We start from the raw sequence: 24,235 nt of genomic DNA, 5'->3' as shown, positions 1-24,235 counted from the left end.
GAGGTAATATCTTAGATCTTAGCACTTTCATATTGTTACTTTTTTGAAAACGATTCAACTGTCTTGGAAAACACGGTATGTCCGTGATAGAAAGGTCCTTTTTGTTAAAATAGCCGCCCTTACAGAACACAAACGTATAAATAGGACGAAATTGGATAAGTTGTTAAAATTCCGACATTTTACGAGGACAGTCGAATTTTGATCCTCGAAAATTGTCATAGCATGAAGCATATTCAGAGAGTTTTTGACACAACTCTAATTTCTCAAGTGGAGAATAAAATTGGTCTAGAAAAGGGGTTACAGCGTCAATGCTATGGCACTCAATTGAGGTACCAATACGGGGGAAACGCCGTTCGAAGCAATATTCTAATGCAAAAGGAACCACTAATAGTTTGAATATATTACTGAGGGGACATACGACCATTTGCTAGCGTCTGATATGGCAACTGAAGAAATGATCATACTATTTTTCTGATTGTATGATTTATATATCTATAGAATGAATTAAAGTGTATTTTTAGTTAGATATAACGATTTGAAGATATTTTTACACATATTTATTTCGTTTGTAGCGTCGATTTTGATAATTATAACACACTTAAAACAAACCAATAAATAACATACCTGATTTTTGTAGCTTGAGTATAATCTGATCCACTTCCTCCACCCAGGTGGACCCCCTCGGGAATCCCACCCCGTACCCTGTCATGGCGTACCAGTCCCCAACTGTGGTCAGCTCACAGTCCTTGTCATTTCCGACATGATACTCAAGAGGCGTGGCGTCGTAGATAAAGGCGTGGATTTTTCTGTAACGATAGAAAACATATCTTCATTGAGGGAGATAACTTTTGAAAACGGCAGCTTCATCTTGTACCAAGACAATAATTACATTGTTGATCGGTAACTTCATTAGTATACAGGCATTACATAACTTAATACTGGTTACATAAACGTAACACTGGCACCACGTATTTATTACACTGATTAAACACTATTTACCGTAATTACATTGGTTAAACAGACACTACACTTGTAAAGCTACGGTTATTACACGGTAATTACACTGCTCATACAATCACGGTAATATATCAGTGTAATCATTAGTGTATCGCGGCGTACTGAGGTATGGTATAATGTTATAAAGATCTGTATTAGTCGTACTAGTTTTAGTATTAATTGTGAAATCATGATCAATCAATGAGTTGTCGTAGAAAATCGGAACTTTTGTTTTCGTGCGTACATTTTATTGCATAGGTACAGGCAAACGTCACCAACAGACAAGAATAGTTTAAAACAATTTTATTAAGAGTGACCTAGTTTAAAATTGGTTTATAACAAAATAAAAATCTACTTAGATTAAGTTAACCTGAAATGCATTTTTTTCAGTAGCAACCTCTCATTGCTGTGTTTCATTCATTAAGCTTTTTGTTATAAACCAATATCATATAAGAGATTATCAGGATAATTCACTACGGTTGTACTGAAATTTGTTTTATAAATGATATATTGTATCAAATCTGTACTCTATTTTTAAATATGATATTCAGATAAACTTAAGTTACTGACATACCTTGTAATGAAGCTGATATGGCAAACGATGCTATATAAAATATTTTATAAGATGGTGTAAACGTACTTAGGGGTATATGATTTTGTACTCTACAATGTACATACATGTAATTGCAGGATTTCCACCCAAAGACATGGATAAAACCACATCGTTATGGAATATCAAGATTGAACATTGTTAATTGATAATTACACTTTTAACACAGTAAAATATAGCCAAGATAGCAAGGCACACACATGCATAGTAATAGATAGGCTAGACAGTAGTTACACCGTTTACACAATAATGGCACTGTTTACAAATTAATTACACTGTTTACACAATAGTTACACTGTTTAGACAATATTTACACTGTTTAAACATTAATTACACTGCTTACACAATAATTACACTGTTTACACATTAGTTACACTGTTTACATAATAATTACACATACTGATTACACAATAATTACACTGTTTACACAATAATTATTCTCACTGTTTACACAATAATGACACTGTTTACACGTTAATTACACTGTTTACACATTAATTATACTGTTTACACAATAGTTACAATGTTTATACAATAATAACACTGTTGACACAATAATTACACTGTTTACACAATAATGACACTGTTGACACAATAATTACACTGTTTACACAATAATTTCTCTCAATGTTTACACNTACACAATAATGATACTGTTGACACAATAATTACACTGTTAACACAACAATGACACTGTTTACACATTAATTACACTGTTTACACAATAATTACACTGTTTACACATTAATTACACTGTTTACACAATAATTACACATACTGGTTACACAATAATTATACTGTTTACACAATAGTTACACTGTTTACACAACAATGACACTGTTTACACAATAATTACACTGTTTACACAATAATGACACTGCTGACACAATAATTACACTGTTAACACAATAATGACACTGTTTGCACACTAATTACACTGTTTACACAAGTATTACACTGTTTACACATTAATTACACTGTTTGTACAACAATGACACTGTTTACACAACAATAACACTGTTTACACAATAATTACACAGTTTACACAATAATTACTCACTGTTTACACAATATTTATACTGTTTACAGAATAATTACTCTCTGTTTACACAATAATTACGCTGTTTACACAATGATTACTCTCACTGTTTACACAATATTTACACTGTTTATACAATAGTTACACTGTTTACAAAACAATGACACTGTTTACACAATAATTACATTGTTTACACAATAATTACATTGTTTACACAATAATTACATTGTTTACACAATAATTACATTGTTTACACAATAATTACACAGTTTACACAATAATTACTTTCACTGGTTACACAATAATTACTCTCACTGTTTGCACAATAGTTACACTGCTTTCACAATAATTACTGTCACTGTTTACACAATAATAACTCACTGTTTACACAATATTTATACTGTTTACATAATAATTACTCTGTTTACACAATATTTACTCTCATTGTTTAGAAAATAGTTACACTGTTTACAAAACAATGACACTGTTTACACAATAATTACATTGTTTACACAATAATTACATTGTTTACACAATAATTACATTGTTTACACAATAATTACATTGTTTACACAATAATTACATTGTTTACACAATAATTACATTGTTTACACAATAATTACATTGTTTACACAATAATTACATTGTTTACACAATAATTACATTGTTTACACAATAATTACATTGTTTACACAATAATTACATTGTTTACACAATAATTACATTGTTTACACAATAATTACACTGTTAACACAACAATGACTCTGTTTACACATTAATTACTCACTGTTTACACAATAATTACATTGTTTACACAATAATTACATTGTTTACACAATAATTACACTGTTTACACAATAATTACACTGTTTACACAATTATTACTCTCACTTTTTACACAATAATTACTCTCACTGTTTACACAATAATTACTCACTGTTTACACAATAATTACTCTCACAGATTACACAATAATTACACACACTGTTTACACAATAATTACACTGTTTACACAATAATTACTCTCACTGTTTACACAATAATTACTCACTGTTTACACAATATTTATACTGTTTACATAATAATTACTCTCTGTTTACACAATATTTACACTGTTTATACAATAGTTACACTGTTTACACAATAATTACGATGTTTACACAATTATTACTCTCACTGTTTACACAATAATCACACTGTTTACACAATAATTACACTGTTGACACATTAATTACACTGTTAACACAATAATTACTCTCACTGTTTACACAATAATTACACTGTTAACACAATAATTACTCTCACTGTTTACACAATAATTACTCTCACTGTTTACACAATAATTACTCTCACTGTTTAGATAATAGTTACACTGTTTACACAATAATTACTTTCACTGTTTACACAATAATTACTCTCACTGTTTAGATAATAGTTACACTGTTTACACAATAATTACACACACTGTTTACACAATAATTACGCCGTCTCCACAATGATTACACTATTTACACAAGAATTACTTTAACTGTTTACACAATATTTACACTGTTTACACAATAATTACTCTCACTGTTTGCACAATAGTTACACTGCTTTCACAATAATTACTGTCACTGTTTACACAATAATCACACTGTTTACACAATAATTACACTGTTTACACATTAATTACACTGTTTACACAATAATTACTCTCACTGTTTACACAATAATTACTCACTGTTTACACAATATTTATACTGTTTACATAATAATTACTCTGTTTACACAATATTTACACTGTTTATACAATAGTTACACTGTTTACACAATAATTACGCTGTTTACACAATGATAACTTTCACTGTTTACACAATAATCACACTGTTTACACAATAATTACACTGTTTACTCATTAATTACACTGTTTACACAATAATTACTCTCACTGTTTACACAATAATTACACTGTTTACACAATAATTACACTGTTTACACAATAATTACTCTCACTGTTTACACAATAATTACTCACTGTTTACACAATAATTACTCTCACAGATTACACAATAATTACACACATTGTTTACACACTGTTTACACAATAATTACACTGTTTACACAATAATTACACTGTTTACACAATAATTACTCTCACTGTTTACACAATTATTACACACACTGTTTACACAATAATTACACTGTTTACACAATAATTACACACACTGTTTACATAATTATTACTCTCACTGTTTACACAATATTTACACTGTTTATACAATAGTTACACTGTTTACACAATAATTACGCTGTTTACACAATTATTACTCTCACTGTTAACACAATAATCACACTGTTTACACAATAATTACACTGTTTACACAATAATTACACTGTTTACACAATAATTACTCTCACTGTTTACACAATAATTACTCTCACTGTTTACACAATAATTACTCTCACTGTTTAGATAATAATTACACTTTTTACACAATAATTACTTTCACTGTTTACACAATATTTACTCTCACTGTTTAGAAAATAGTTACACTGTTTACACAATAATTACACACACTGTTTACACAATAATTACGCTGTTTACACAATAATTACTCTCACTGTTTACACAATAATTACACTGTGTACACAATAATTACTCTCACTGTTTACACAATAATTACGCTGTCTCCACAATGGTTACACTATTTACACAATCATTACTTTAACTGTTTACACAATATTTACATTGTTTACACAATAATTACTATCACTGTTTGCACAATAGTTACACTGCTTACACAATAATTACTCTTACTGTTTACACAATAGTTTCGCTGTTCATTAATAATTACACTGTTTACACAGGGATTACTCGGGTACTCGTTGATGATTAGAAGACAAACTGTACAGCTTTATAAAGTAATGATATTGATGCACTACTTTCTATGATAAATCACAACGGAACTGCACAGATATAACATTGACACACTCTGCACTATAACTTAACTGATACTGCAAAATAATTACGGAGGAACTGCGAAGTAATATCATCTTAACTGCACAATACAATCAACGCACATATACTTTACCAGAACGCATGTTACATTGGTATTGAACAATAATTGATCTTGTAGAGCACAATAGTTCCAAGGTTACTGCACAAAAATACACTGATAAATAATTACACGAGATCTGAACAATAATTACACGGATACTACTCGGTAATTACATAGGTATTGCACCAAATTTACACTGGTACAGCGCACTCTACACTGATACAGTTATAAAGTAAAGGTATTACATTTTCAATTAGTCAATATAATACACCGGCAAATATTACATACAGTGATATACTTTACTTTAAATGGTTATAGTCTAGTTATCCTACGCTAAATCAGCCCAAACTTCAAACTAATTCATTTTTTTTTGGAATGGTAATTATCAGTATTATAACAGGAAAAATGTCACCTGGAATCAAACTTTGGTAAAATATTTGTTTGACCTTCTATAGGATCAGAGAAATAAGGAAAATCACATATCTGACCACTTTTGAAGTGTATTATATCTTCCTCCTTTGAAATACTGGATATATAAGATTAACCGTATAGCAAGACCAACTAAAATATAGTACAGATTTACCAAATGTTACAGAAGAGGTATTGCATTGAAAAATCATTGAACAATAAAAATGGCTTAAAAGCATTCTGAGCTTGACAATATTGGCTTTTGTTTTTCTATTTAAATGCAGAAAATACTAATTACTTAATCTCAGTGACCATATGAGTCTATATCTAGCTTCTTAAAAAATCACATTTTATCTAATATTAATGCACGAAAGATGTTACATTCACATACAAAAAAACAATATCAGCCATCTAATTTGACCAATTGTGCCGATTTGGTGTTAACTTATGTCCAAAATAAACCATTTACCTATTTCTGTAACATGTAATTTGAAAAAGGACAAGCAAATGATTACAAGCATTTTATATCCATTTAGATGTGTGTAGAACTTATTAGAAATGGTAATTTTGGTAAGATAAGTGTACAAATGTGTCCAAGCTCTGATGGTAAAAAAATTCATCTCATGCAATTTAGACTCAACACTGAAAAAATGGCCAAGTCCATGATTCTGAACAACGAAAAATCTATTTTGTGCACCAGTTTTGTCTGATTAACTAATGATTAGCCAGTAAAGCAATGATGAAACGGATGTTTTTGTGAGATAAGTTTGAAGTTAAACATTCATACAACTTAATCATTTTATTGAAAATTACATATCCTCCCATTCTGTTCTATTGTGTGAAAGAAAGAAAAAAATAAGATACCAGTTTAACCTTACTTCCCCTTAATCAAGAGGACCATGTTATGGTGGCAATTCCTGCCAAAAGATTAAGCAATCGGATAAAACACAAAAAAATAATATTCACATTTCTGTTGTCCAAAATCATGGACTTAGCAATCTTTAATGGTTTAGTAAAATGTGCACGAGGTGAGGTTTTCATCTACCTGACTTCATTCATTATTTGGAGATATCGTAACCCAGATGGCATTTTTGCTAAGAATAAATTGCATAGAAAATGATTTAGAGCACTTTTCAGTATTTTGCTGAAGATATTGTAAAATTATTACATGCATAAATTAAAAAATATTCAATTTGGACTTTAAAAAAGCTCCCAGTCAGCCCCGCAGGCCAACTTTGAACATTCATAAATTCTAATATGTGAAAGAAAAACTTCTCATTTATGAAACTTTAATATACAAATCAGTTTGTAATGCATTTCTTCAAAGTCAATATCGATATTGATCTTGATTAATTGAATATTCTGTCTTAAAAATGCAGAGGCTAATATGTTCGATATTTGAATGCTTTTTTGCAATATTCATGGTGTGATACATTTTCAATGTGATGGTTCCTATTTATTTTTTTTGGCTAATCTGTATTGTACACTGATTGGTCTTGCAATACAGTTAATTCCTCCTATTCAGTGTTACACAAAAGGGTGATATTTACACTTCAATGTTGGTCCAGTAAGCAATTATTCTTATTTTATTGATCCTATTTCGGGCGAAAAAGAACATTTTCCAAAAAGTTGATTTTTGTGGACTTTTTTCTGTTACACAGTATAAACCAACCTGTATGAAAAACCAGAAATAAATTATGTTGCAATTCGTTTGAGGTTTATCATAGGGTGACTAGACTATTACTACACACAGTAATTAAACTGAACTGTAAATGGAGTGATTACGTAGTGTTAGTACACATATACACAGTTATCAGTAATTAGAATGATTACATCGTAAGTACACCTGTACACAGTAATCAGTTATTGGAGTGATTACATAGTAATTACACCTGTACACAGTAATCAATAATTGGAATGATTACATGGTAAGTACACATGTATACAGTAATCAGTAATTAGGATGATTACATAGTAAACACACATGTACACAGCAATCAGTAATTGAAATGATTACATAGTAAGTACACATGTACACAGTAATCTGTAATTGGAGTGATTACATAGTGAGTACACCTGTACACAGTCATCAGTAATTGGAGTGATTACATATTAAGTACACCTGTACACAACCGTCTGTAATTGGAAAGATTACATAGTAAACACACATGTACACAGTAATTAATAATTGGAATGATTACTTTGTAAGTACACCTGTACACAGTAATCAGTAATTGAGGTGATTACATAGTTAGTACATCTGTACACAGTAATCAGTAATTGGAGTGATTACTTAGTAAGTACACCTGTACACAGTAATCAGTAATTGGAGTGATTACATGGTAAACATACATGTACACAGTAATCAGTTATTGGAGTGATTACATATTAAATACACCTGTACACAGTAATCAATAATTGGAATGATTACATTGTAAGTACACATGTACACAGTAATTTGTAATTGGAGTGATTACATAGTTAGTACATCTGTACACAGTAATCGGTAATTTGAATGATTGAAAGTAGACTGGCACAAAATACCTACATAGTAACATAATATTCACGCTTATACTGCATAGAAGTTAACTGTTTCACAAACAAATATACTGTTGTATATTTATAACACTGATGCCTCACAGAAAAATACACCAGTGCACAATAAATAATTAAACTGATACATATTGATTAGAATGGTGCACAAAATAATTACACTAATGCACATTATTTACATTGGTGCACAATAATTATTACACGGATAGACAATAACGACATAAACTTTGTGCAAAATATTCATTACACTGATGCCTAGTAATTACACTAGTGACAATGATAGTGTTGACACACGGTGATTGTATGTATTGGTAATGGTAGAGAAATTCAGCCAAGCGTTAAACCATCAAGGAGAAGGTATATCATACGGTTCTCATGATGGCAATCGTTGCACTTTCCCCTTTCCCCCTATAAGTGCAGCAGGGTCAAGCATTCCCATACTAATACCGCTGTCGTGTATAATTGGAAACAATTACCACCTCAACATATTGGGCACGACACTTAACGTGGCCAAGACGCTACACAAACGTGCTTTGCAAACTGGGAAATAGCTCCTAATGGCGTTACCAAATCAACGCTCACAGACTCGGTGAACAGCAGTTAGCGAGACGACATACCTGAATCATGTATAAGGGGCTCTAGTTTGTAGATAGCATGATCCTATATAACATTGGAGACATCATACATTTGTATGTCAGTAAAAGTGTCGTACTACTCATGGACACTGTGGTAGGCAGGTCGTGCAGCTCCAACTCATAAACTCATATACTAGCCTACAAGTAACACATTTACCAACGAATAACTAGCCTACAGGTAACACATTTACCAACGAATAACTAGCCTACAGGTAACACATTTACCAACGAATAACTAGCCTACAGGTAACACATTTACCAACGAATAACTAGCCTACAGGTAACACATTTACCAACGAAATAACTAGAATAACAGTAGATGTCATTCCAATGATGTCGTTGTGTTATCTATATATTCATTCTTTATTTTATTATTATTAGTTTGAAGAACGTGTTAATCGGTAGATATTGGAACATCCAGCTCCATATCAAATATGTAACTATTCAACCGAATAAGTCGTTTTGTCAACAATGTCATATAAACAAAATAAATGCTTTCTTGTTTTGTATAATCATGATGAATCCTGAGGACTCCTTACCCATCCTTTAACGACTTGAGTGCTCCATCAACTGTAGACTGGTTAAACTGCCGCATATAGGCAAACATCTTACGGTGGTTTTGTCGTAAGTTCTCTTCAGTACTTCCGTTTGGCACCGTCGCAAACCGGAAGGGGGGAGATTGTGAATAAGGATGTTTCAACTGAAATAAAAATATGAAATATGTAGATAAATATTAATGCACACAATGCATCAACATCAGGTGTAAATATTACTGAATCAAACTAGAGGGGCATTACTCGTCGATATTGTGCATATATTTATGCATATTCCTGGCATGTGGACCATGCCATTGAACATTTAATCGTGTAATTCAGATAGGTGAAATCGTGAAATTCCGATCGGTAGAAAGACCCACATCGCCTGCTGGATAACCGAACTACCTGGCAATACAAGATTCATTGTATGTGTTATTGCAATTTCACTGTATATACGATGCTAGTTTGACTGAACGGCATGTCAGATTCAGTTTATTTATGATGCCAATTTCACGGTATGTTTTAAACTAACTTTTTGTTCTAGTTAATTGTATGCCTATTTCACTGTTTGTGTTTTGCAAGAAGTTTAATTGTTCACACCACTGATGTAACAATTGCAATATATTTCAGGAAATATTTTTGTCTTTCTCATAGACATAAAATTGGTTATTGTTTAACATTTTTGCATGTGGTAAGCGGTATTCACTTTTGTAATTTGCATACCCGTTTATTTTATAGTTACGCAAGATGCGTTCATACTGCTATGATGATTTACAGTAATACCATTAAGTTTGTATAAATGTATATTAAACTCTCGGTCTCTTATTTGCTATTATGTATTTACCAGTATATCGGCATTGGAACTGTATATTAATGGAACAGCACTTTAACCTTCTTAGCCACTTAAGCAATAAGTTTAAGCTATTCACAAGCATCACTTTGACAGATATGAACATGGCTCCTTACTTAGACGAGTCTACATTCATGATGTATTCATGACATAATGGGAGTAATTTTCGTTTATATATATTCATTTAGTGTATGGACACTTAGTAAGCAAAATATCTGAATAAATTAACTCCTTATCAATTCAACATCTGCCAGACAGCATCACATTATTTAAAGACATGGCCAAGCTATAAAATGTCCATTCAGAAATGAATATATTACTAATGTGATGTGATTTTGACGACCCACAACAGGATATTGACTCTGTGTAAACAGCCACGACCCCAGAATATTCCACTACCAAAACAATACGTTATAAATACGTTAGTCTTTTACACATTACAGGAGGGCGATGTCAGGTTGTATTTAGGTGGAAACATATATGACTATTGAGTCTACTTCACTATTAGTGGAGGAAAAGGGGGAATGTGTACGAATAATACTTAACAATTCATACAAGAATTCCACGGAAGTGGATATGTCGCCTGCTCAGCGCTTTTAGTAAGAAAAGTGTTTTGGCTTGAGCTATCGCACGGAAACCTTGTTTCGGACGACGCACCGACAACGTCGACGACGCCGACAAAGTTATACCTATATGTCGGCAGCGACAAAGTTATACCTATATGTCGGCGTCAGCGACACAAAAAGGGGATTCATACGGCAACAACGTCCTAAGTTTTGGGAATATGTTTTTATGTGAACTAGTTTAACCCCTCCCCTTCCCTCCTATTATGAACTCTTGTCAATACAAACACAATATATTTTTGGACTGAAATCCTAATATTTGACCTTTATGATGATATACGACCAATTCCTTTAAAATATTTTTCCATGATGCGCATTTAAGCATCTATGTAAATATGTTTGAAGGGACCTGAGTTGTTTACCATAATACTTTTTTAAGATGTACATTTCAATCCTTATTTGTCGTTGTATTTCATCTTTCTGTGTGTACTTTTTCGGTTTATGAGATAGTGTCCCGAAATTTTAAAATGTCCTTTACACTCAGCCTCACTATGTGTGCAATGGATGATTACATTTATACACACATGAACAAATCACGGAACAGCTGGTTTTGTTCTACATGGCCATGAGCTCTGTCAGGCGACAACCATCAATCAGAAAACGTTCGGGAATGTCACCCCATTACTGGTCCCCGAATATGACGGAAAACCCCGAAAAGTTTCCAATTGGAAAACATCACGTTTAATACACGATGTAGTTCTTGCTTGTTTGTGTAACAGTTTAGTTGGTAGTTTATGTAAGGTCTGCACAATGGACATGTTAAGGTGTCTTTATCACCAGTTCACACTTACAGTGGACTCGCCCTGTTTTTTTTAGAACGTTCTTTTGCATAAATTAAGATTTCCTTTACCTTGAAAATTGAATTTAAGAGGAAACAAATATTTTAGTTAAGATATGTTGTGAAACAGAGACCTGAAACCTTTTCCAAAGGATATGAGACCATTTGTCTCCTGTATGCCCCTTGGTTTCTATACTTTCTCTTGATCAAATGATACGTAATCATTATCTTACCCATATAGTGTTCGAGCTCTCAATCAAAAGTTTCACAGTAATAAACAAGCATTATTTGTATTCGTTCTCCGTTTTCTTGTTATCACGCTGCTGTATACAACCGTACATGTCACGCCCTCTTTATTGAACTATCTATATCACGAGTGATTCACATCACAACATGAATAACATTGAGATTGTATGAGCAAACCAGACTTACACGAATATCCTTTATCCCAGAGAGGTTGTAGTACTCGTCTTTAGTGATCATAAATGCTGCCAAATTAGCTGTGTAACTAGCGAGGAAAACCAAGGCAAACAACGCCCAGACGTTCGCCAGAAATCTGCTCGACACTCCTCGGGGTGTATCTGTGGAAACTGAAGCTCCAAACAGCATAGCCCAAATCAGCCATAGCGACCGGAACAGCGAGAACCTATGCTCTGTCAAGATAAAATCTGGTTTTGCTTTAATCCACAAAAATTAAACCAATCAATGTCACAATAGATTCACAAGCAACGCAAACTTACTGTTTTATAGGGAAATTAGATGATATGCAGAGACATTAACCTCTTACTACCTACTGAATGTATCTTGTCTGCATAAAACGTAGTCTAATAATTAACATGATTAAGTCCTACGTTTTAACTGGTAGAAAAGAGATAAGATTGACAAACTAGCGAGGTTTACTAAGGGGAAGAAATGCTATTTTGTAAAAACAACTGAAATAGTCCACGCTTACATCATTCCCTCTGCCGACAGAAATAACAAACGATGGTGGTGCTTTAGAACATGTGTGTTTAGAACTTACAGTGAAAAATAGACCGCAGTGATTACTTTCATTGGATTAAAGGGAAGAAGCTTTGTGTAAAAATATGAAAAGCAAAGAAAATAATGTTGAGGAAAACACTGTTAAGATGAGCGATACGAAGTGAATTTCTGATGTACAAATCTTTGGACATTTCACCGTGTAGTGAAACAACCATCATACAAGTTTTGATATTATTTCTTTTTTCTTTTATTGTTATCCAAATATAAGTCTCTAGAACTCAAAAAGGTCGCGGACTTTATCAAAAAGTAGCTTTGCTCTTGTCAAGGTTTAAAGCCTTTACGGGACTTGCCTATCAATGTAAGCTCTTGTACTTGATCACAACCAATGCAAGTTTGCCAAATTACCACAAGATATGTTGAAATAATGAAATAAGAAATGTTGTATTGATCAGACTCAAAACACGCTTGACAATGATCTTAAACATATAGAGATGTTACACGTATCACAATGAAAACATTCTTGGCAATGATCACAAACATACAAAATGTGGCAGTTATTCTGCAAAATAATTTCTCCCAGCACGAACAACAGTTAAGCTAGCAATGGATAACTTTAGGTTCGTTTAACGAGACATTTTTTTCACTTTCACGTTAGGATTCACTGGTAGATTGAAACCCAGAGTGGTAACATCGGTCGTCATAAGGCAGTTTATTGACATTACGACAAATAAGCAAAGAAGCAAAGGATATTACGAAGTAGAGCGAACTTCCTCTCTGATAAGCTTTCTCGTAGATTTTAACAATGTCTTTGATGCCACTTTCATAAATACTTAACATGATAACATAGATCAAATAAAACAGTTTTGAATGATTAGAAGTTGATAAAAATAAGAGAAAACGCCTTATTTGAGATTCATTCTCTGTAACAGAATAAAATTAATTTTCACTAAGATGATGCAGCTTTTACACGTGTCCAATGATGAAAGCCCATCCTGTTATCGACTTGTTCATACTATAAACAGGTACATGCTGGCGGTTTAATATCCGCAATGAAAGACATAACACCAGGGTAAAACTCTACACTATAATCGAGTAGGGTTTTACTGATGAAAAGATAGTTCACCCAGAACCAACGAGAGCATGCGTTCAATGGCTTAAAAATACCTTTCTTTTCGAAACTGACAATATTTGTTCGAAAACCATTTTACTGGATTTGTATTGAAATGATGTGATATTGGATAGCGTAATATAATCTATTGCTAAGTAGAGTATAGAAACTGAACATATCTTTGAATCAATGTGTTTCCGCTAAAATAGCACGGGGTCGTGATTTGTGAAGAACTATGCAAATGACAAATAACACAGCAATTTAAACATTTCTGTTTCAATTCACTCCTGTCATTTCGAACATTTAATCTTTGACAAGTTTTCGAGTCATGATCATATCTCGGATAGTTCAATTTAATTGTACTTTGTTAGTATCACTCGGCGTTTCCGGAAGTGGAAGGTTACCTATCGACCTGATGTGTTAGTGTCACTCGGGGTTTCCGGGACTAGAATGTTACATTAAAACTGATGTAGCCGAACAATTAGAACTGTCTAACAGATCTAGTGGTCAATGGCGACACGTCGCACGGCTGAGAAACATTGATAGCGCGATACTATATATTAAAAACAGATCAAAGCATATTGAAAGTGAGCTCCTAACCTTTTTAGTTATTTCACGCAATCCGTCTACTCGATAAAGGGATAACGTTTTCCAATTGAAGCCATCGCTGTCTGTTGGCATGACTACCGGCAATCCGTATCATTTACAGAATGTATCGTTGTCGTCATGGTGTCGTACACCGTGACCCCGGCGTTATATTGTCAGCTCATTTGTTCCGTGTCATAATCCTGTTTTTATGGTTCGTTTATTTAGGTTATATCATAACCAATAAAGTCGATCAGAACGTTGCTATGCTAACAATTTTTTCTTGTACAAACATACGTAAATTAAGTATTTGTAATATACATTGTAGTTTAATATGTTCATATATTTGGATATGAACGGAAATTAACGTAGATATAATACCGTGTATTCACGAGAACAACTTATTTGTTTTACATCGATAAAGTGTTGTTTTTACATCATTCCTTATTGTTCTAAAGTAAATACCAAATAGTGTAACAACTTGTATTTTATATGATAAGGTCGTGTTTTTATGGTTACCATTTCAGTCAGAAACCATTCGGGAATTTCCATCAAAGTTGAACTTGACTTTACGACATGATTGGTCCCATATTACAGTTGCGTTACAGTATATTAGTTCTGTTTCGCTTTTTATTGCACTGTTGGAGTTGGTTAAATTTTAGAGGTTGTAGAACGGAAATTAACGTAGACATAATACAGTGATTCACGAGAACAACTTATTTATTTTACATCGATAAAGTGTTGTTTTTACATTATTCCGTATTGTTCTAAAGTAATAATGCCAGCGTAACGTGTAAATACGCTAGAACTACGTTGGTGATCTTAGTTTTACAGCAGAAACATTGTCAATATCAGTGCAAGATGTATTGTATTGAATTTGGTTATCATTGTGTAAACTAAATGAAGCATTTCAATTTGGGAGAGATATTCAAAGTATATCAAAAGTTCTGAATGGTTTTTCCCATCCCTTTTATACTGTATATGCTATAAATGTGTTACATTATTGTGTAAATTGCTGTAGAAACTAAACTTAAATGGTACTGTCTTTAAAATAGGCTAAAGTGTATAGAGTTAACTATATCCTAGACGATGACGAAGCTCTTACCTACACAATAAATGTATTAATTAGGACGGAAAACACCACTTCTGAATCGATTACAGGGTTAACTTCCCTTTCTAAACCAAGCGATACACTATCATTGCCACTACTTCCGGTCAACTTGATCCGTGATTTACCTCGCAGTTACCTCGCAATGATGTTCGTCCCTGGTCAAGTCCCCGTGGGCTCAGCCACTCGTATATAAATATTGAAGCTCCTGTGGCATGTACGCTAAACACTAGGATCAAACACCACGAGGGGTAGTCGTATGGCTCTGAAAAATAGTACGGAAAATATCGTCACAATAATGTCTGCGCATATTTACAATTATGTTAGCATACTAATCTATTCGAACACATCCTGAAGCAGTAATAGTCAATTTATATAAGATATATGGCTTGGACAAATTGTACTATTATGGGAAGTTTACGCTATAAAGTGTTTATTCTTACAATATGAGTGTCCTGTGTGACTGTGTGTATCACCCTGTGTGACTGTGTGTATCACCCTGTGTGACTGTGTGTATCACACAGTGTGACTGCGTGTATCACCCTGTGTGACTGCGTGTATCACCCTGTGTGATCACCCTGTGTGACCACCCTGTGTGACTGCGTGTATCACCCTGTGTGACTGTGTATATCACCCTGTGTGACTGTGTGTATCACCCTGTGTGACTGTGTATATCACCCTGTGTGACTGCGTGTATCACCATGTGTGACTGCGTGTATCACCCTGTTTGACTGCGTGTATCACCCTGTGCGACTTTGTGTATCACCGTATCAATATGTGTGACTGTGTATATCACCCTGTGTGACTGCGTGTATCATCATTTGTGACTGCGTGTATCACCCTGTTTGACTGCGTGTATCACCCTGAGCGACTGCGTGTATCACCCTGTGTGACTGCGTGTATCACCCTGTGTGACTGCGTGTATCACCCTGTGTGACTGTGTGTATCACCCTGTGCGACTGTGTGTATCACCCTGTGCGACTGTGTGTATCACCCTGTGTGACTGCGTGTATCACCCTGTGTGACTGTGTGTATCACCCTGTGTGACTGTGTGTATCACCCTGTGCGACTGTGTGTATCACCCTGTGTGACTGCGTGTATCACCCTGTGTGACTGCGTGTATCACCCTGTGTGACTGTGTGTATCACCCTGTGTGACTGTGTGTATCACCCTGTGCGACTGTGTGTATCACCCTGTGTGACTGCGTGTATCACCCTGTGTGACTGCGTGTATCACCCTGTGTGACTGTGTGTATCACCCTGTGTGACTGTGTGTATCACCCTGTGCGACTGTGTGTATCACCCTGTGTGACTGCGTGTATCACCCTGTGTGACTGCGTGTATCACCCTGTGTGACTGTGTGTATCACCCTGTGTGACTGTGTGTAACACCCTGTGCGACTGTGTGTATCACCCTGTGTGACTGTGTGTATCACCCTGTGTGACTGTGTGTATTACCCTGTGTGACTGTGTGTATCACCCGTTGCTGAAGTAAGAGATTTTGAAATGCTCAGTGTAATTAAAAACAAAAACAACGATAGCAGAAAATGTTACGCTAAGCTTTGTTTAGAGTGTCATTATTAAATTGTGTATTACAATCAGCTTTCCAGCACAAAGCAGTCCTTATTATTTTTAGCGGCAGTATCCATACATGATAAACGTGTATCACCCTTTTTGACTGTGTGCATCACCCATACATGATAGACGTGTATCTGTCGATTTCATTGTATGGCACTAGCTTCGGCTTTTCACAGTTAATATCAAGTTTTTACGCATTAAACAAGAACCGCTATACAAACATCAAATGACACCGTTTGAAGGTATTTGACTATACACATTTCTGGTCATGCGCATATACACTACTAAGTTAAGCTGAATTTGTTTGAACTGGAGAGAATTTATAAAAAAAACACCACTGTCTGTGGAATGTAGGATTTAGTACAGCTGTATGGTGAAGTGTGATTCATTTTTGACATTCTGTATCTATTACTCAATTTTATAGGTATGAAAAAAAATCAATCGGAAAATACCTTTTTCTTGGTAATTATGATCAATTCCATGCAATATTTAGTGAATGTTTTAATGTTAATTTCCTATTTAGCCCTTTCCAGTCTCAGAATGAACGCCAAAACAGCGTGGACTTTGAAGTATCTGAAGACATCTATGTACAAATCCAATTTGTTCAGACGAACGAGCTTAGTTAAAAACGTGCTCTTTCTTATATTTCTGCGCCGGGAGCAATTATTTTGGCATCCTAAGGGAGCTGCTGTAGGAATGAAATGCTATGAGTACCACGTAGAATGATACATGTACAATACTTTACCTAGGAAAGCTGTCGGAGAGATAGCACCTTTTCGAATAGACACCACTATAGAAATTCCAGTCTCCAAAAAGGGCACCGAAAAATCAATAAACTCGTTCCTCTTTGGTGTTATTTTTAATGACGTCATTATCATGTCTGCTCTATGCGTCATCAACTGGTTTATGAGCCCATTCCATTGGCCTGTTCTCTGTGGAAATAGATTTCATTATTTTAAAAATGGTGACACTGGAGATAGATCTTAACTTAATTTCATTGAATTGCTTGTTCAGTATAACGATTAACACCGAGGGAAAACATTCAGGAGTATAGACTCATTTTACAGGATATTTCAAAATACGTTTTGAAGTGATATTGATGTAGCAAAGAAATATTTCTAGCCATTCTGTAATTAATGTTGGTAAACATATTGAACAAACCTATGCTGTATTTGTCGCAACGTAGGCAACTGTTCAAAATGAGGTGATACCTATCACTTGTAGAAGAGATCCTGTATTTCAGTTGGTTTTAGTTAAAATTTAATAGTAACGTTTACTATAGTTAAATGTACATATAAAATAAGCATAGAGAAGTACTAACGACTGTGGGGATAATCCTCCCTTTGACACCAACAATAAACAAGTACATCAAACAAAATGTACAACAAAGAACAGTTATAGTATATTATTTCTGTATTTAATTATAATACTGACTTTAAAGCATATTCATCCCTTCACCTGTATGATAGCTGAAGGCTACTTATAACGGAAAGATCTATATTGAAATGGTGAATTATTGAAACATACGGATAAAAATCGAACCGCGTAGCTTCCACTTTTTACTCAACATTTTACCCTACAAGAGTGCTCTACGTGTATACGTGCGTCTTACATATGCAGATGTCAGTGAAACTGATTAGAACCCGGCCAGGTGCATAGTTGGCTTAAACCCTACAGATTTTACCTGGTCCGGGAGTCCCCAGGTTTGGTCCGGAACCTCGTACAACTCGTAGTCAAAGTCCATCCGCTCACTGAGTATCTCCAGTAGGTCTATACACAGTCCGGTACAGCAACGTATCACTGTATTGTTTAGTAAGGTGCTGTCGTTATCACTACAATGTACAGGGTGAATTATATAAGTTAATTTAAAAACATATAGGTCAATAGATTCTGGTATTGTATTCACCACAATAGTCATGGTGACTTATAAATTAATGTTACATGTACATGTATCATTGTGGTTTTTTTCGGTAAATAATTACCAGGCAAGCTAATGTTACAATGTAGCACTGCAGACTACACGATTACTAGCAGGTTAACAGAAGTTAGCACTGATTGGTACATAGTAACTGATATATAGGTGTATGTTGATTGTGAAAAAATTAAGATTTAACTTTTCACAATCAGCGATAAATAAGTTTTATGGAAAAAAGTTCATATTAACTTCCAAAAATAACTCCCTCGTGGAGGGCAAGGTCGGATTTCCGGTGTTCACTGTATTTGTCCATGCGCGAAATTTGTTCCGGGGAAAAATCCAAACAATTTCAAATCTAACTTTCAGCTCAGAGTTCTGATAAACTTAAATCACCCTATAGACATATCATACGCAATTGTATTGATACTGAATTATGGAATAAAATTGAAGTGTTTGTTAAAATTTCAAAGTATTACTTTGTTTGCCGATCAGCACGCGACAATACGCTGTTCAAACTATTGAACGAAATTGTGTGGACTGTCGATAAGGCGGGCATTTTTAATTTTAAATATAAATTATAAAATAAAAAAAGGACATAAGAGGCAGAGAAAACGTAGCGCGCATTATGTTGTTTGCTTGCAAAGCTTTGTCATTCAAATAGATCATAAATACCATACAAAAACAGTTCAATGCTTAATTTCTTTTCATGTGAGATTTTATGAAACGAGTCTTCGGAGTTTTTATTTTTGCGAGCCTTGACGAGCAAAAATTAAAACTTCGAGACGAGTTTCAGCCATTCACAATTTATGGCGTCACGTCATTGTCCATATTATGACGTCACAATCGATTTCTGACTGGCACAGAAAATGAAAAACGCTTCAGGGTATACATATGTAAAAATATTACACGGGCGAATTCACTGGATAACAGGACGATATTGTGATATATATTATTGGTAAGTTGTACATGACATGGCAGGTTTTTATTATCACTACGGGGTTATACGGTGGGTATCAGACGGACTTCAGTTATCATTGCCATGAGTTTTGTTTGTAATAAATTGGTTTATGGTGCCACTATTCGATCCACGGTTGTACAAGTAATGCATTAATGTAGGCATCACTTCCGTGAACAGTTTGTGTTAGATTCCTTTGAGGTACTGGTACTGTGTATAATGTATACATTGGTACCATTCCTTTGTAGGTATCAGATTAATTCTGTCACATGTTATATTATTCGGTGAGAACAACATGGTGTACACATAAAAACGAATCCTAACCGTAGAAATACTCTAACAAGTTTTTACATCGATGTAAATCAGATAGAACAGTAAGACGCCTTACATCTAACATCACCTACACCACGAGAGGCGTAAGTGTGTCTATTGCAGTTTATTGTTCAGGGAAATGGATATGTATTGACAATACATATGATACCATATAGATGATATTAAGACCATACATAACTCATTATAACAGTTCGATGTCATTGGCAAAACATAAAATGTGATAACATTGCTATGTTATTGGAAATACATAACACATTTCAACATTTCGATGTTATTGACAACAAGCACGGAGTAACATGTGGAAAGAAATTCAGCTTTAGTTTATTCCCAAGGGAATATTTTTTTTCCTGAAATGATATTTGGTAACTGAAAATTCCATTGCATAACTAAAAAACCAATCAGAGTCTTTCACAACGTGAATAATCTCTGTCCACATTTACGTCTCGAGTAGTACGTAAGATATTCCCTCCGGACACCGCTGCCGGATTTCAAATTACTCTTAACTTGGCTTAAGAACAGCGGACTTGGAAAACAGACGCGGCAAATGTATCTATTCATAGCATGAACAGATGGATACTTGTTCACGCGCGTAAGGACCAGGGAATCCCTGGGTATATCTTATTAACCTTTAATAGGAACAACAAAATTTACTAAATTAAATTAAGGTATGGACATTTCCACCCTACAAACTACTGTTTTGCTTAAAATGTGTACATAGGGGATACGGAGTATCGATTGGCCATCTCAATCCTGCTTCAAGGAGACTGTACACTCATCGACATTGTGTCGCTCATATACATGTAGTATAATGAAGGGGGCGAAAGACCGTTTGATTTGTGAATACGTGATTACTTCGTTTTAATTCCAACATTAATAACGATAATAAAAGTACAATATTAAATTTGGAGTATATTTAGTACCTAGTATTTAGTGCCATTTGTACAGAGATGTATCTATAATTTTAGTAATGAAAGGACCCACACAGTTTGCAAATTTAGAAATTACTGTACATGTGGGCTAACAAGGCAGCTATCAGCTGTGATGAAAGGGTCACGTATAGTTTGCAGACAGACTTATTATTCTGCTGTGTTTGTGGGCTAACAATGTACCTTACAGCCCTAATGAGAGTAATTCACGAAGTTTGCAGACAGACTTATTATTCTGTACATGTGGGCTAACAAGGCAGATATCAGCTGTGATGAAAGGGTCACATATAGTTTCCAGACAGACTTATTATTCTGCTGTATTTGTGGGCTAACAATGTACCTTACAGCCCTAATGAGAGGAATTCACGAAGTTTGCAGACAGATTTATTATTCCGTACTTTGGGCTAACAAGGTACCTTTCAGCTGTGATGAAAGGGTCACATATAGTTTGCAGACAAATTTATTTGTTTGTACTTGTAGGCTAGCAAGGTACCTATCGGCTGTATTGACAGGGGCACACACAGCTTGCAGACAAACTAAGCATTCTGTATTTGTTGGCTAACACAGAACCTTACAGCCCTAACGAGAGGGGTACACACAGCTTGCAGACAGACTTATTATTCCGTACTTTGGGCTAACAAGGTACCTTACAGATCTAATGAGAGGGGCATCACATAGAGATGTGGGTCAATGATTATAGGAGATGAGCAGGTTTAGGATCTCTGTTCATCATTAACAAGATCATGGTAACCCTCAGTCACCAACAAAGAGCAACATTGTCTCTGCAGATCAGTGTGTCGGATACTATCACAATCAATGTACAACCGAGCGGACATTTCTATAAATATCAGGCGGATAGTCTCGTGCCGGAATCATATTGAATTATCGTCAGACGCAGGGCGTGGAAATATTGTGAACGTGAAATTCCCCAAAGTCTATAACTGTAGGACTCGTTATTCGAAACAAAATACAAACATTACCATCGTGATGGCATAATCAATAACATGAATCTGTAGGGAACAGTGCTCAGACGTCGAGTTATCCGTCACCATTCGTGTGTAATGTAGTCCGGTCGTTCGTCAGGGTAAAGCGTTTAAGCCCGGCACAATGGTGACACGACGGTAACATAACGTTAGCACATACTATGTAGCGCAAGACTCCGATCCCGGGCCATGATAAACCTGCTGTATCAAAAGCACATCTCAATCAACGTGTGAAAACAGGGAACTGGTTGGATAGGATAGCCACAAAAACTAAATAATCGGAACTTACGATGCGGTACGAGTTACGATTCCTCTGAGAGATGGTTTGGCAACCTTGCAAGTGACGGAATATCAGAGAATGAGTTTGGCACGCTATCATTATAGTGATGTCGACTCAAAGATTTGGCAAATATCTGAAAACCCACTTCTGGTTTTGAAGGTGTGTCGGTGGTGTATTGACTACGAGTGCGCAATCACTCGTACGAATATTGATGTATTTTGTTAAAACTTCAGATTATTGAAGCTTAATTAAGACAAATGCTGAACAAGTGTAAACGAATTTGACGTTCAAACAACTACGATTTACCATACTTATAATTAAACGCTTTTCGAGATCTATCTTAAAAAGAAACCCGTATATGGAGACTAAATCGACATCAGCTGCGAAAATTGTGATATGTTTGCTGTGTAATATGTTTGGAAGTCATATGATAAATACATATTTTCATTCACATTGGTTTTCATGTTTTTTGATGAGTTTTAGTAATAAAATTGGAAAAAAACAGTGAGTACAGTTTGGTGTTATTTGTCATTTTCTTTTGGTATATAAAGAATCTATCAAATATCATCAGACGCATCAAAATACAAAATCAATTATATATTCGTGTCACACTGGAGAATAAAGAGTAATAACAAAGAGACACGGAAAACAAAAGACAAGTACAAAATGGACTTCTATATCATAGCAATCAATAGTATGACGAACAGGCCGGAAACGTAGCACGGAAATCCAATCACTCACACTTATCATCTGTCATGTCGGGGTCAAATTACGTAAAAATCATTCCTAATGAAGTCAGTGAAGTTGTGCTGTAAGAATAAAGTGGTAGAGGTAAAGGAAGACAACCTACTGCTCAGCCGGATTATACACCAGACGACAGGCCACAGAGTGGTGTCCACACCGTCTAGTCACTTTATCCGGGTCACGGTACATTACGTAAGGATCCTCCTTCAACGTCACAATTCTGAAATGACGTCTTTCCGGTTTTCCTTTCGGTGGTTTGGTTTTCCCGCCAGGCCAAGCTATTTCTTTCATTTGGATGACCATGTCTGACCGATGATTCTTCGTGAAAGGAATCCATTGGCCGACCTGGGAATCAGAAAACTTGAGTTATGTGTCTCGTTCAATGGTTGTTCCTGTGGTTGTTTATCAGTAGTGTTATTACGGCATTTGAAATAGACGTAATACTATATTTACGAGGTCACTATTATCAATATTGGACGGTCGGTCATTCTAGGACGCTGTACACTCTCCCCTATCAATACCCTACTACATATAAGAATAAACCTCTCCCAAGAATCTATTACATGCAGCATTCAACATGGACACTTCCAATAAAGGACACATGTAAATCGCAGACACAGCATCGTATCAAAACCTCGGGCATTAGAACTTTTGGAGCTATCCCGTGGGTCA

General features: G+C 34.8%; 1 protein-coding gene across 1 annotated transcript in view; it reads right to left on the bottom strand.

The window, feature by feature from the left end:
* LOC110449358 (glutamate receptor ionotropic, NMDA 2A-like) overlaps positions 1 to 24,235 on the bottom strand; it is a gene marked incomplete at its 5' end in the record, with an annotated part of 45,182 nt that overhangs the window by 5,126 nt on the left and 15,821 nt on the right. Inside the window, 7 exons of the mRNA XM_021496180.1 lie at positions 625 to 806; positions 9,822 to 9,982; positions 12,502 to 12,722; positions 15,991 to 16,116; positions 18,173 to 18,359; positions 19,112 to 19,259; positions 23,670 to 23,908. Coding sequence (XP_021351855.1) covers positions 625 to 806; positions 9,822 to 9,982; positions 12,502 to 12,722; positions 15,991 to 16,116; positions 18,173 to 18,359; positions 19,112 to 19,259; positions 23,670 to 23,908 — 1,264 coding nt within the window. The remainder of the gene's footprint in view (positions 1 to 624; positions 807 to 9,821; positions 9,983 to 12,501; positions 12,723 to 15,990; positions 16,117 to 18,172; positions 18,360 to 19,111; positions 19,260 to 23,669; positions 23,909 to 24,235) is intronic.

The sequence above is a fragment of the Mizuhopecten yessoensis genome, unplaced genomic scaffold (assembly GCF_002113885.1).
Source record: "Mizuhopecten yessoensis strain PY_sf001 unplaced genomic scaffold, ASM211388v2 scaffold445, whole genome shotgun sequence".
NCBI lineage: Eukaryota > Metazoa > Mollusca > Bivalvia > Pectinida > Pectinidae > Mizuhopecten > Mizuhopecten yessoensis.
The sequence above is the reverse complement of the archived record's forward strand: the minus strand, read 5'-3'. Positions and strand labels throughout refer to the sequence as shown.